Source organism: Myxine glutinosa, chromosome 14 (assembly GCF_964187855.1).
Source record: "Myxine glutinosa chromosome 14, kmMyxGlut1.1, whole genome shotgun sequence".
Taxonomy (NCBI): domain Eukaryota; kingdom Metazoa; phylum Chordata; class Myxini; order Myxiniformes; family Myxinidae; genus Myxine; species Myxine glutinosa.
Genome location: NC_136274.1, coordinates 27,503,059 through 27,515,916, shown reverse-complemented (window position 1 = coordinate 27,515,916; position 12,858 = coordinate 27,503,059). Strand labels below are relative to the sequence as shown.

The window sequence follows — 12,858 nt, the reverse complement described above, 5'->3', positions numbered from 1 at the left end:
TACTGGGAGAACGGAGAGAAGTAGTATCCATGCCGGCTAGTTCGACAACTAGTCAGAACTCTTGGGATGTTGGTAGGCATGTGAGGCTGGATCCACCCTTCAATGAAAAGGAGTTAGCCAAGTTTTTAATTTTTTTTTGAGAAAGTGGCTCAAATGTTAAAATGGCCTGTGGGGTCTTGGACTATGTTAGTGCAAAGTGTTCTGGTGGGTAAAGCTCAAGATATCTATTCGGCTTTACCGATTGACCAATGTGCAGATTATGAGATAGTGAAGAAAGCCATTCTCAAAGCCTATGAATTGGTCCCTGAAGCTTACCGACAAAAATTCAGGAATGCCAGGAAGAGGGAGAGTGAGACCCATGTGGAGTTTGCCAGAATGAAGGAAACTATGTTTGATAGGTGGTGTGAATCGAAAGAGATTGGGAAAGACTTCAACCTTTTACGACAATTGATCTTGGTGGAGGAATTCAAACAGTGTGTCCACGTGGACATTAAAGTACATCTGGATGAAAAAAAGGTACCGGAGTTGAATGAGGCAGCAACAGTGGCAGATGACTATGCCTTGACACACAGGATGGGGTTCCACAAACCTAACTTCCCGCCTAGAGTTAGCCAGGGGAGTTATGGTAAATCAGGATCAGAGAACAAATTTTCATGGAGGCGGCCGAGAGAGGACTATGGGGACAAATCTGATACCGTGACTTTTAGGGATCAGAAGACTGCAGTTCCAAGGCATACCTATCTTCCGGGGGGCCCGAGGCAGACCACGAGTTTTTCCTCCGGGCCGATGCACTTTTTGCCAGAAAACTGGGCATTTGATGTCCCAATGTTACGCCCTGAAAAGGAAAAATCAGGAGCGGAGTCAGACTAGTGCAACTCCGAATGCGTTGGCCAATGCGAGAAATCGTCCTTGGAGGACAGTGCCTTGTGAAGGTTCCCGTGCCAAAGTTACGGCATCACAGAACGACCTTGTCCAAGAGGGTTACAAACCTTTTATTTCCGAGGGGTTTGTGTCACTGGATGGGGACTTAACTAACCAGAGACCTGTTAGGGTATTGAGGGACACAGGAGCACATCCAATCTTTGATGCTTGAGAGCATTTTGCCATTGTCGGAGAAGACGGCAATGGGGGTTAGTGTTCTTTTACAGGGGGTTGGTGGCTATGTTAAAGCTCCTCTTCATGTCATCCATTTAAAGTCTGAATTGGTGTCAGGACCGGTCACTGTGGGGTTACAAGCCACTCTTCCTGGAGAGGGAATCTCTTTTATTATCGGGAATGATTTGGCCGGGGGTCTAGTTTCTGGTAATCCGATGTTGGTTGAAAATCCCAGTATGGAAAATAACACAGCACAGTTAGAGCAGGAGATTCCTGGTATCTTTCCATCCTGTGCAGTGACTCGTGCTATGGCTAGGAAGTGCTCTGAAGAGAAGGAGAAGGAAGGCGATGTGGATTTGGGTTACATAGAGATATTGGAGGAAAAGTCTGGAAGAGATAATAGGAAAGGGAGTGACATCAAGGAACCTAAGGAAAAGGTGGCATCTGAACCAAAAGAGGAAATGGAGTGTCCGTCGGAGACATCTGGGAACGAGGCTGAACAAACGGTGCTGGTCCGAAAGAGACTTGTTGAAGAACAACACAGAGATTCGGAGCTCCGGAGTTTGATTGATAAAGCCATTACAGAGGAAGAGGCTATGAAGATACCTGTTGGTTACTTCATGAAAGGGGAAATACTCATGAGGAAATGGAGACCACCAGAGGTGCCAGCAAATGATGAGTGGAAAGTTCATTACCAAATTGTGGTGCCACCGCCGTACCGGAAGGAGATATTGAGTTTGGCGTATGAGACACCTTTGGCCGGGCACCTTGGAGTGAACAAGACATGTGACAGAATATTGGTACATTTTTTCTGGCCAGGATTGCGACGTGATGTGGCGGAGTTCTGTAAATCTTGCCATTCTTGCCAGCTGGTGGGAAAACCTAATCAGAAAGTCCCATCCGCACCTTTAAAACCAATTCCAGCTTTTGAAAAGCCATTCAGCCGAGTCATTATTGACTGCGTCAGCCCTTGACCTAAAAGTAAGGCTGGACATCAGTATTTGTTGAACATCATGTGTGCTTCGACGAGGTTCCCAGAAGCAGTGCCTCCTAGAAAAATTACTGCAGCATTTATTGCGAAGGCCATGATTAAATTTTTCACTTTGGTTGGCCTACTATTGGTTGGCCTAAAAAACATTGCCTCAAAAAGAGAACCATGACAATTACAACTACATATGGGCAGGGTACAGCCCGAAGTGGAGATCGGTTTCTGAGGTTTGGGACATAGAATGTAGGGACAATGACAGGGAGATCAGGAGAAGTGGTGGAAGTATTGATCAGAAGAAGAGTGGACATATGTTGTGTGCAAGAGACGAGATGGAAGGGAAGTGGTGTAAGAATGGTGAAGGGTAGGCAGGGACAGAAATACAAGTTTGTGTGGCAAGGGTGCCCGGAGGGCGTGAATGGTGTTGGTGTCCTGTTTTCTGAGGAGTTTGTAGACAGTGTGGTGAGAGTGTGACTAGAGTGAGTGATAGGTTGATGATGGTGAAAATGATGATTGGAAAGCTCTTGGTGAACGTCATCTCGGGATATGCTCCGCAGGTTGGTCGGAGCGATGAAGAGAAGGACAAGTTCTGGTGTGCGATAGAGAAGCTGATGGAAAACGTGAAAGATGAGCAAGTTGTTGTGGTAGGAGGAGACCTAAATGGACATGTGGGAAGGAGTATGGACGGTTTTGAGGGAGTTCATGGGGGTTACGGATATGGTGTGAGAAATAGAGAAGGTAAAAGGATTTTGGAGTTTGCTGATGGAGCTGATTTGTTGATTTGTAATACTCAGTTCCAGAAAGAGGATAATAAGCTTGTTACATACACGTCAGGTGGGTCGACGACAACCGTTGACTACCTGATGGTGCGTAGGCAAGATAGGGGGCACCTCCGGGACACAAAGGTGATCCCGGGGGAGGAGGCTGTTTCACAGCACCACTTGGTTGTCTGCGACATAAGGGTGAAAGGTGCGAGGAGAGCTCGGCGGGTGAAGTACCAACCGAGAATGAAGGTGTGGAGGTTGAAAGAGGTGACAGTAAGGGAGGCATTAAAAGAGAGGCTGAGTAGGGTAGAGGATGATGTGGTTGAGCTTGAACGTGGTTGGATGTCAATGAAAGATAGTCTGTTGGGAGCCGTTGTTGAGGTATGTGGATGGACAAAAGGACCACCGAGGCACTCCGAAACATGGTGGTGGGATGAGGAAGTTGGAAAAAGGATTGACGAGAAGAGGAAGAAGTTCAAGGAGTGGCAGAAGGCGAAGTGTACGGGAGCAGAAAAAGCAGAGCATGAAAGTTATACGGCAGCCAAGAAGGCTGCAAAGAAAGAGGTAGCAAAGGTGCAGGAGGCATGTAGGAAAATGTTCGGAGAAAGCTTGGATTTGGAAGAGGGTCAGAGAGCGGGATTCAGGATTGCAAAGCAGATAGCGAAAGAGAGGTGTGATGTGATGGGGGTGAGTTGCTTGAAGGATGACGTGGGACAAATCGTTGTGGACCCAGATGGAATTAAAGGAAGATGGAAAAGATATATGGTAATGCTGATGAATACAGAGAATGAATGGGATGGCAACATAGAGGGAACCAAGTTTTAGGACCGGCAGAGAAGATAACTGAGAAGGAAGTTGAGGAAGCGATAAAAGCAATGAAGAGTAGAAAAGCGGGAGGGCCGACGGGAGTTGTGGGAGATATGTTGAAGGCAGCAGGAAGTTGGGGTGTGAAGAGAATGACAGAGATCTGTAATCTGGTGGTGAAAAAAGGCCGCATTCCAGTGGATTGGGAACTGAGTACCCTCGTCCCTCTATACAAGGGGAAAGGTGACCCTCTGGATTGTGGCTCGTACCGAGCGATAAAGTTATTGGAGCATGGAATGAAGGTATTGGAAAGGGTGTTGGAGAGGAGGATAAGGAAGAAGGTGAAGATCGATGAAATGCAGTTTGGATTTATGCCAGGAAGAGGAACGACAGACGTGCTCTTTATTGTGAGGCAGTTGCAGGAGAAGTACATGGAGAAGAAGAAGAAGTTTTTTGGGGTTTGTTGATCTGGAGAAAGCATTCGATAGGGTTCCACGTGAAGTATTGACATGGGCATTGAGGAAGTTAGGAGTGGAGGAATGGTTGATCAGAGTAGTGATGGCAATGTACAAAAGAGCACGCACAGCTGTAAGGATGAAGGACGGGAACAGTGGTGAGTTTGAGGTGAAGGTGGGAGTGCATCAGGGGTCGGTACTAAGTCCACGACTATTTGTAGCTGTGATGGAGGTGCTGGCTCAGAACGTAAAGGAGGGTTTACCGTGGGAGTTGTTGTATGCAGATGATCTGGTGTTGATTGCGGAAAGTATGGATGGGCTGAAGGAAAAGATGAACAAGTGGAAGGAATGTATGGAGACAAAAGGTCTGAAGGTGAATATCGGAAAGACGAAGGTGATGGCAAGTGGTAAAGCATGTGGTGAGGTGGAAAGAACTGGGAAGTGGCCATGTACTGTGTGCAGGAAGGGTGTCGGAATGAACTCCATTCAATGTACAATGTGTGCTGAGTGGGTTCATCAAAAATGTAGTGGTTTGAAAGGGTCATTAACCAGTGTGGCAGCTACATTCAAATGTAAGGTGTGCACAGAGGGAGCTGCAGATGGAGGAAATGTTGAGTTGGATCTTGAAGACGGCGTGAAGCTGGAAGGTGTGAAAACATTTTGCTACCTCGGAGACATGCTGAATGGAGAAGGTGGATCAGACTCGGCAACGGTTGCAAGAGTGAGATGTGCATGGAAGAAGTTTCGGGAACTGAGTGGCGTGCTGATGAGGAGGGGAGTGTCGTTGAAGCTGAAGGGAAAGGTGTATGCTGCATGTGTGAGAAGTGTTATGATTTATGGGAGCGAGACATGGGTAATGAACATAGAGCAGCAATGAAGGCTGGAAAGGGTGGAAATGCGAATGGTTCGGTGGATGTGCAGAGTATCGTTGAGAGAGAGGAAGACAAATGATGATTTGCGAAAGATGATGGGAATAGAGCCTGTGATTGATGCTGTGAAGAGGAACAGGTTGAGATGGTTTGGTCATGTGTTGTGGAAGGATGAAAGTGACTGGTTGAGAAGAGTGATGGAAATGAATGTAGAAGGAAGTAGAGGACGGGGAAGACCGAGAAAGACTTGGCTAAAGATGGTGGAAGAAGAAATGCGGGCAAGGGGGTTAACAAGGAGAGATGCAGAAAATAGGGCGAAATGGAGAAGATTGTCATGGGGACCGCAAGGCTAACCCCCGCTCTTGCAGGGAAAATGGCCTTACAATGCCTGTTGTTGTTGTTGGTTGGCCTACCTCAGGTCATCCTCAGGTCAAAAACTTGATCAGGGTTCCAATTTCATGTCAACGCTTTTTCAGCAAGTGGTACACCTGTTGGGATTGGAGCAAGTAAGATGAAGTACTTACCATCCCGAGAGCCAAGGGGCCTTGGAAAGGTTTCACCAGACATTGAAGAATATGATCAGAACGTATTGTTTTGAATGTGACAAGGATTGGGATGAGGGAATACCCTTATTGTTGTTTGCTACGAGGGAATCTGTTCAGGAGTCATTGGGGTTCAGTCCTTTTGAGCTTGTGTTTGGACACGCAGTGTGAGGACCATTGAAATTGGTGAAAGAAGAGTGGCTACAGGAGGAGTCGCAGTCGACAGTGGTAGAGTATGTGTCAACGGTTAGGCACTGATTGGCAAAGGCTTGTGAAGTTGCGAGAGAAAACTTGAAAGTGACACAGGATAAAATGAAAGTGAGGCATGACAAGCAATTTCAGATAATACATTTCAGTCCTGAGGACCGGGTGTGAGTGTTGTTCCCTGTCCCAGGTCAGCCACTACAGGCTAGGTATTTTGGTCCCTATGCAATCGAAAGGAGGGTTAATGAAACAGATGACGTGGTGACAACTCCCGATCGACGGAAAAAGCAGCAGCTGTGTCATGTCAACCGACTGAAGAAATATTATGAGAGGAAACCTGTGAAAAAAATGGTTCCTGTCTCACCTGTCGTGCCTGTAGTCGGGGTGCAAGATAATCCAGAGGTTGAGGCTGGTGTGAAGTTTGATAACATTGATGACCAGGCTTGTCCCAGATTGACGAACACGGAGGTGTTGAGTAATTTAGATGAGAAATTAGGTCATTTGACGAGGGAACAACAAGGACAACTATCCAGCCTAATTTTGGAGTTTGCACATTTGTTCACAGATGTACCTGGTCGTACTGACTTGGTATATCATGATATTGAGGTGGGGGAAGCCACTCCTGTGAAGCAACACCCCTATCAGATGAACCCTGTGAAGATGGAGTATCTTCGGAAGGAGGTTCAGTATATGTTGGAGAATGACATCATCAAACCAAGCAGCAGTGAATGGAGCTCACCATGTGTGTTGGTTTCCAAACCCGATGGCAGTTTTCGCTGTTGTACAGATTTAAAACGGGTTAATGCAGTGACCAAGACCGACTCATATCCCATCCCGAGGATTGATGACTATTGATAGAATGGACCCAGCTAAATTTGTAACTAAATTTGACTTGCTGAAAGGATATTGGCAGATTCCTCTTACTGATAGAGCCAAGGAAATCTCGGCTTTAGTCACAACAAATGGGTTGTATCAGTACAAGGTTCTTCCCTTTGGATTGAAAAACGGGCCTGCTACATTTCTACGGCTGATTAATAAGCTTATTGCAGACCTTGAGGGGGTGGAGGCTTATTTGGATGATATCATCATCCACACCATGACCATGGAGGATCATCTTAAACAAATTCATGCATTTTTCAAGAAACTGACCGAGGCAGGGTTGACCATCAACTTATCTAAGAGTGAGTTTGTAAAAGCACAGGTGGTGTTCCTAGGCCATGTAGTAGGTCAGGGTCAGGTGCAACCGGTGACAGCCAAGATAGAAGCCATTGATCGCTTCCACGTTCCAAAAGGGAAGAAGGAGCCTATGAGATTCTTGGGTATGGCTGGTTGGTACCGGCGGTTCTGCAGGAATTTTTCTGATGTGGTAGCCCCTTTAACGAATTTGCTGAGGAAAGAGACCAAGTTTGTTTGGGATGACAAATGCCAGGCTGCCTTTGCCCACGTCAAAGCGATATTAATGAGCTCTCCTGTCCTAGCAGCCCCGGATTTTCAAGAACCATTCAAGTTGGCCATTGATGCAAGTGATGTGGGGGCTGGGGCAGTTCTATTACAGGAAGATGGTGATGGCGTGGATCACCCGGTGTGCTACTATTCGAAAAAGTTTAACAAACATCAGGCAAATTATGCCACTGTGGAAAAAGAGACCCTTGCTCTCCTGCTAGCGCTTCAGCATTATGAGGTTTATCTGGGAACTACTACCTTTCCTACAAAAGTCTTCACTGATCACAACCCCTTAACCTTCATTCAAAAAATGAAAAATAAAAATCAGAGGTTGATGAGATGGAGTTTGGCTTTGCAGGAGTTCAACTTGGAAATTGATCATGTAAAGGGCAGGGACAATGTCGTTGCTGATGCTTTATCCAGAGTAAACCAACTTTGAAAATTCCTGTAGGTTGTTTGGAAGTTTTGTTGCTTTCTTCTCGGGAATATTAATTATTGTTGCTCACGCTAATTGATCATTTGGGTGTGAGTTTTAGTTTTGTTTGTTAAAAAGGGTTTTTGCATGAAAAGATGAATATTTCACTATGTTCCAACTTTCTTTCTTGAGGGTGGGAGTGTTACAGATTCGTCACTTCCGTCGTTGTGGTTTTCATCCACTGTAAGCATTTTTGGTTCCACGTACTATTATTGTTATCGTTTAAGTGAAATGGAGATAACTGTTTTCAAAAGGTAAAAAATTAGTGTTTTAAAAGAAACCGGAAAGCGGATCGGTAGAAACCGGAAGAAGAAGAGGAGGAAGAAAAAAAGGCGGAGCAAGTGAGGTCGGGAAGAAAAGCCGAGCTGCTTTGAGGTCTCGAGGAGACGATGGCGAACGGGGGTCACGAGCGAACTTTGGGTTTCCTGGGAAAGGGATTCCTGTGACAGAGTGGTTATCGCTGTGACAGATAAACCTGCGTGTCGGGTTTTGCGGTCGATTCTGAAGAGAATCGTTGGAGAGCAGGTACGCCTCCAGTACGGGCCCGCCCGCCATTTCGCATCGCCCCCACCATTTCGCATCACTCCAGCCTTTTCACCTCGCTCCAGCCATTTCACCGCACCCAGCCGTTAGCCTGGTTGCGAGTGTAACGTGGATTTCAATTGGGAATTTGTGGTTCTCTGTTTGGGAGCCGCTGAACGTTCATACCCGAAGGTGTGATTTCCCAGTCGCCTTTTGGGTGCACCTTTGCGCCTCTTTGGCAGCGTTGACTGTCAGCCGATTTGGATTCTGGTCTCGATTCGACATTTTTCTTGCGATCACCGGAGCGTGGATCGACTTTGGCTTGGTGCCGGGACAGTGACTTTGGGAATGTTCTTTTCGCTCACTTGGAGCACAGTGAGTTATTGAATAAGAAACTGATGGTACCATCATAGGAATTATATGGTATTTTTGTGGTGCAATTGAAACATATTGTACTTGTGCTGTTATACTTGTGTGACCTTAATACAATACATGTTTTTGGTAACAATTGGTTGGTGTGGTTTCACCATTGGTCATTGACACACATTATAACACATCTTTCTGCCGTGACTCCTTTCGGGGCTCGGAGGTACACCGTGACCGGGGTTTGGGGAGGAGCACGTAACACTGTTGTTAACATCTATGAAATTGCAGATGGAAAAGATAACTTATTATGCTTTGCAAAGGACAAGGTGCCAGACGATACAGCACTTCCTGCTTGCATTGTTAGACCTAAAAAGGTAAGTGGCCATATAATAATAATAATAATAATAATAATACATTTATTTTATATAGCGCTTTTCAAGAAGCCCAAAGGCACTTTGACAGAGTACAAAAAAACAAGTGCAAAAAGACAAAAATCAATAGGTAAATAGTCAAAGCAAAAGGAAGGAGAAGGAGAAGAGATAGTCAGGGGTTAAATGCGGTGGGTTGAATGTTGAATGCAGTGTTGAACAGGTGGGTCTTGAGTGATGTTTTGAATGTGGTGAGTGAGGAGGAGTCTCTGATGGTGTGAGGTAGTGAGTTCCAGAGGGTGGGAGCAGCGATGGAGAAGGCCCTGTCCCCCCAGAATCTGAATTTGGTCCGCATGGGGGGGGGGGGGGGAGGGGGGGTCAGGAGGTCGGTACCAGCAGAGCGGAGGTTGCGGGTGGGAGTGTGTCTGGAGAGGAGGTCAGTCAGGTAGGATGGGGCCAGGTTATGGAGGGCTTTGTAGGTCAAGAGGAGGATTGTACTGGATTCTCTGGGGCATGGGGAGCAATGGCACAAACTATAAATTCCTACTTACTCTGACCTACAGGGGGCAGTGTGTCGATGGCACAGAAACTGCCTTCATAGAACTAGGGTGCAGGCCGAACCCGGAACTCCCTCCCAGTTCAACATGCGCACAGACGATATAATGATCGAAAATTTTCTAAATAAAATCCATTTCTATCAGTGAAACAGCAGCAAACAATCTGAAGAAATGAGTTCAGATACTGTAACCTTGTCCACGTGAATGATGGCATGGAGACAACTCCCACCACCACTTTAGGTAACCACTCAAAGTGTCTGAATTCATTATTCTGTCATCACAAACACATGTTTACCTCCACCAATAAAGGTGGATGAAAGTTATGTTTTCACCCTTGTTTGTTTGTCTGTCTGTGAGCAGGATATCTCAAAAAGTTATGGACGGATTTGGACGAAACTTGGTGGACAGGTTGGGTAGGTGACAAGAACAAGGCGATTCGATTTTGGTGTGACAAGGACGAATGGTCCTGATTCAGATCCGGCCCATCAGTGGAATACAAATCGTAAAATGTTCAGCCTGGTGGAAGTATACACTCTACCAAATGCCATTCTCGTTTTATCTGCAACATCTTGTCCAACCTTAACCACACTTATTGTCTCCTACTACAGCCTAATCAGCAGAAGATACAAATGGCATTCACCAACTGTAGTTCACCACAGAAATAATGCTACCTCCTCTGCCCCTCCCCCTACAACACCCACGCAATTTCTATTTTTCAAGGAATTTCAGGTGAAGAACAGATTCGTTGTTGTTCCCAAATTATAATCCCAGGTTATATGGACAATCAAAACTTCAGCTTCAATTTTCTGAAGCATATGTAAGGAGGATGAATCAGATCTCCACCTCACACAGCTATTTCTGTGCCGATACATTGGCAAAGTTACTTCTGGGAAAGCCAGCTTTGTATTCCTGCTGCAGTTTAACTCTGAACATCAGTGTATTGTGCAAAGCCAAGCATCATTTAGCCTTCAGTAATTGCCAATCTCCTTGGACAATCTGCGCACCCTGTTTGGTGTTATGCTTCAAGTCAGACTTGCCAGTAGTGTTCAAGGAAATAAAAAAAGAGCAGCAAACAATGTAAAGTAAATTTGTGTGCACGCACCAAATATGAATAGCATAGTTATTCAAAGAAACATTTGAGGCATTAATATAAAAGCCGTGATTGCATATTCACTAATCCACCACTTTCAGGGCAAAAAAAGCCTTAATCCGATAATTGCCGGAAGTTGAATGGCATGTCCGAGTGTTTGCGCCATGATGCTGTAACCATGGCTTTAAATCCAATGTACTTTGATGATGTGCCCATTGTTCTGGTTATGAACACAAAACTACAATGATGGCGTCTAAAGTCCTTGTCCTGCATATCAAGTTTTTTTGTAAACCTTATGCAATGAAAACAAGACCGAAAGTCCAACAGCGACCGTAAACCACAAACCGGTTTATGCTCTAGACTAGCTTAGCTGGGCTTGTAAAATATTATAAACCACAAACACATATGATTAGCTTTTTAAACGGTCGTTACTGCTGTTTCAAACATTAGACAAAGAAATTCGGAGGAATCCCGACATCCGTGAGGTAAGTTTTACTTACAGAACTGAGGGAAGATCTACTGTAATCTAGATTATACCCCACAAGGGTTGGGTTAATCACATGCTATCAAAAAACCGAGGCAAATTCCTTACTTCCGCTGTTGTTAGTCTGTACACCGCTTATCATTGATTCATGAACCATACACCGCTTCAACCCATTAACTTTGTATTCACGACATTGGGATTAAAGTGTTATGGTCATATTTACTATATTATTATTATTATTACGAAAACGATACTACTGAAACGATTCACACCTGTAATAAGAAAACTGAGCTCAATTTGTCCGAAGCGGTCCGAAGGGTAGGCGTAAAGCCCAAGGCCTATACGGTACCGTTTTGTTGCAAGAGATGTAACGCCGATGCTTTCGATATTTTATGGTCATTTTAACAATCGGTTTGTTTGTGTTTCACGCTGAATGAAAAACGTTACGGTCGAGCATGTTGATTGTGATATATGACAGGTTCGACGATATGTTCGGCCTGAACGAAATTGGAATCAAAATGCCAGAATGTGGAGAGTCAGCCGCCGTACTGCCGTAATGATATTAAACGTAATAAAATCTCCCTGTCATGTGACCAGATCCTCAGCTCTGATTGGTATACGTTTGAGGGGACATACATACATACATACAGACGGACAAACACTGTTCTAGACGGCTTTGCGCTATGGGCTGTGCCGTAAAAATAATCTATGGATGAGAATTTGTTTTTTTTATTCCATATTCTTGCTCAATCCCTCTTATCCAGCACAAGCATCACACTGTCCAATGTCATGTCAATAATCCACTTTCATTATTCCATGTGCAAGTAGACTTTGGATATCATATGATCATACATGTCAGTAATCAAAGGACAACAGACCATTACTCTGCCCGAGCATCTCTCACCATAGACGACGAGAATATAATCACTCTGGGCTTGTCCAAGAGAATTTTCTGCCACACAGGTGTACGTCCCATTGTCTGTTTCATTCAAAGAGACAAAGAAGAGATGTCTGTCTGAGATGACAGCATTCTCAGGTAGGTTGGCTCCTTGTCTGAACCAATGTATCGAACTGGGTCTAAAGAGAAAAAGGGCATGAGGTTGGAGGAGACAAAGACAGAAATAATATGTGAAAGAAAAGGGATGAGGAGTGCAATGAGTAGGTGTTGAAGACAAGAGGTATCTGATTAAAGGCTTTAATCAAAAAATGGTTGTGTTCCAATTTATGTCATTAAATCCTATTTAAAGGATAAAGAGGAATAAAAATCAGGTTCAGTAATGAGCTCCTTTGAACAGTATGACAAAGAAGTGACAGATAGCATAGACAGATGGATAATATTAGATTGTTTGACAGCAAGGTGTGAAAAGCGATACAAAGGAGCATGTGGTTATCAAATAAAACATTGAGAACACCAAGGAAAAAAATTGACAAAGTAAGCACCTTCTTCTGAAACATTTAAGTATCTGCACTAGGAACATTGAATAAAGTATCTACACGAGGAACATTTAAAAAATAATCTACACAAGGAACATTTAAGAAAGTATCTACACTGGGAACATTTAATAAAATATCCACACAAGTAACATTTAATAAATTATCTAAAAAGGAACATTTTAATAAAGTATCTATATTGGGAACATTTGAAAAACATCTAAATTAGTGACGTTTAATAAAATATCTGAATTCATAACATTTTATAAAATATTGATATTGGGAAAATTTTATAAAATATATAAATTAGTAACTTTTTATAAAATATTTACATGGGTAACATTTTATAAAATATCTATATTAGTAACATTTTATAAAATATCTATATTAGTAACATTTTATAT

General features: G+C 44.1%; 1 protein-coding gene across 2 annotated transcripts in view; it reads right to left on the bottom strand.

Annotated features, from left to right (window-relative positions):
• LOC137439526 (cell adhesion molecule 2-like) overlaps window positions 1–12,858 on the bottom strand; it is a 132,557-nt gene that overhangs the window by 44,132 nt on the left and 75,567 nt on the right. For both annotated transcript variants that reach the window (XM_068135357.2, XM_078768115.1), the window contains exon 7: window positions 11,928–12,100. In XM_068135357.2, coding sequence (XP_067991458.1) covers window positions 11,928–12,100 — 173 coding nt within the window. The remainder of the gene's footprint in view (window positions 1–11,927; window positions 12,101–12,858) is intronic.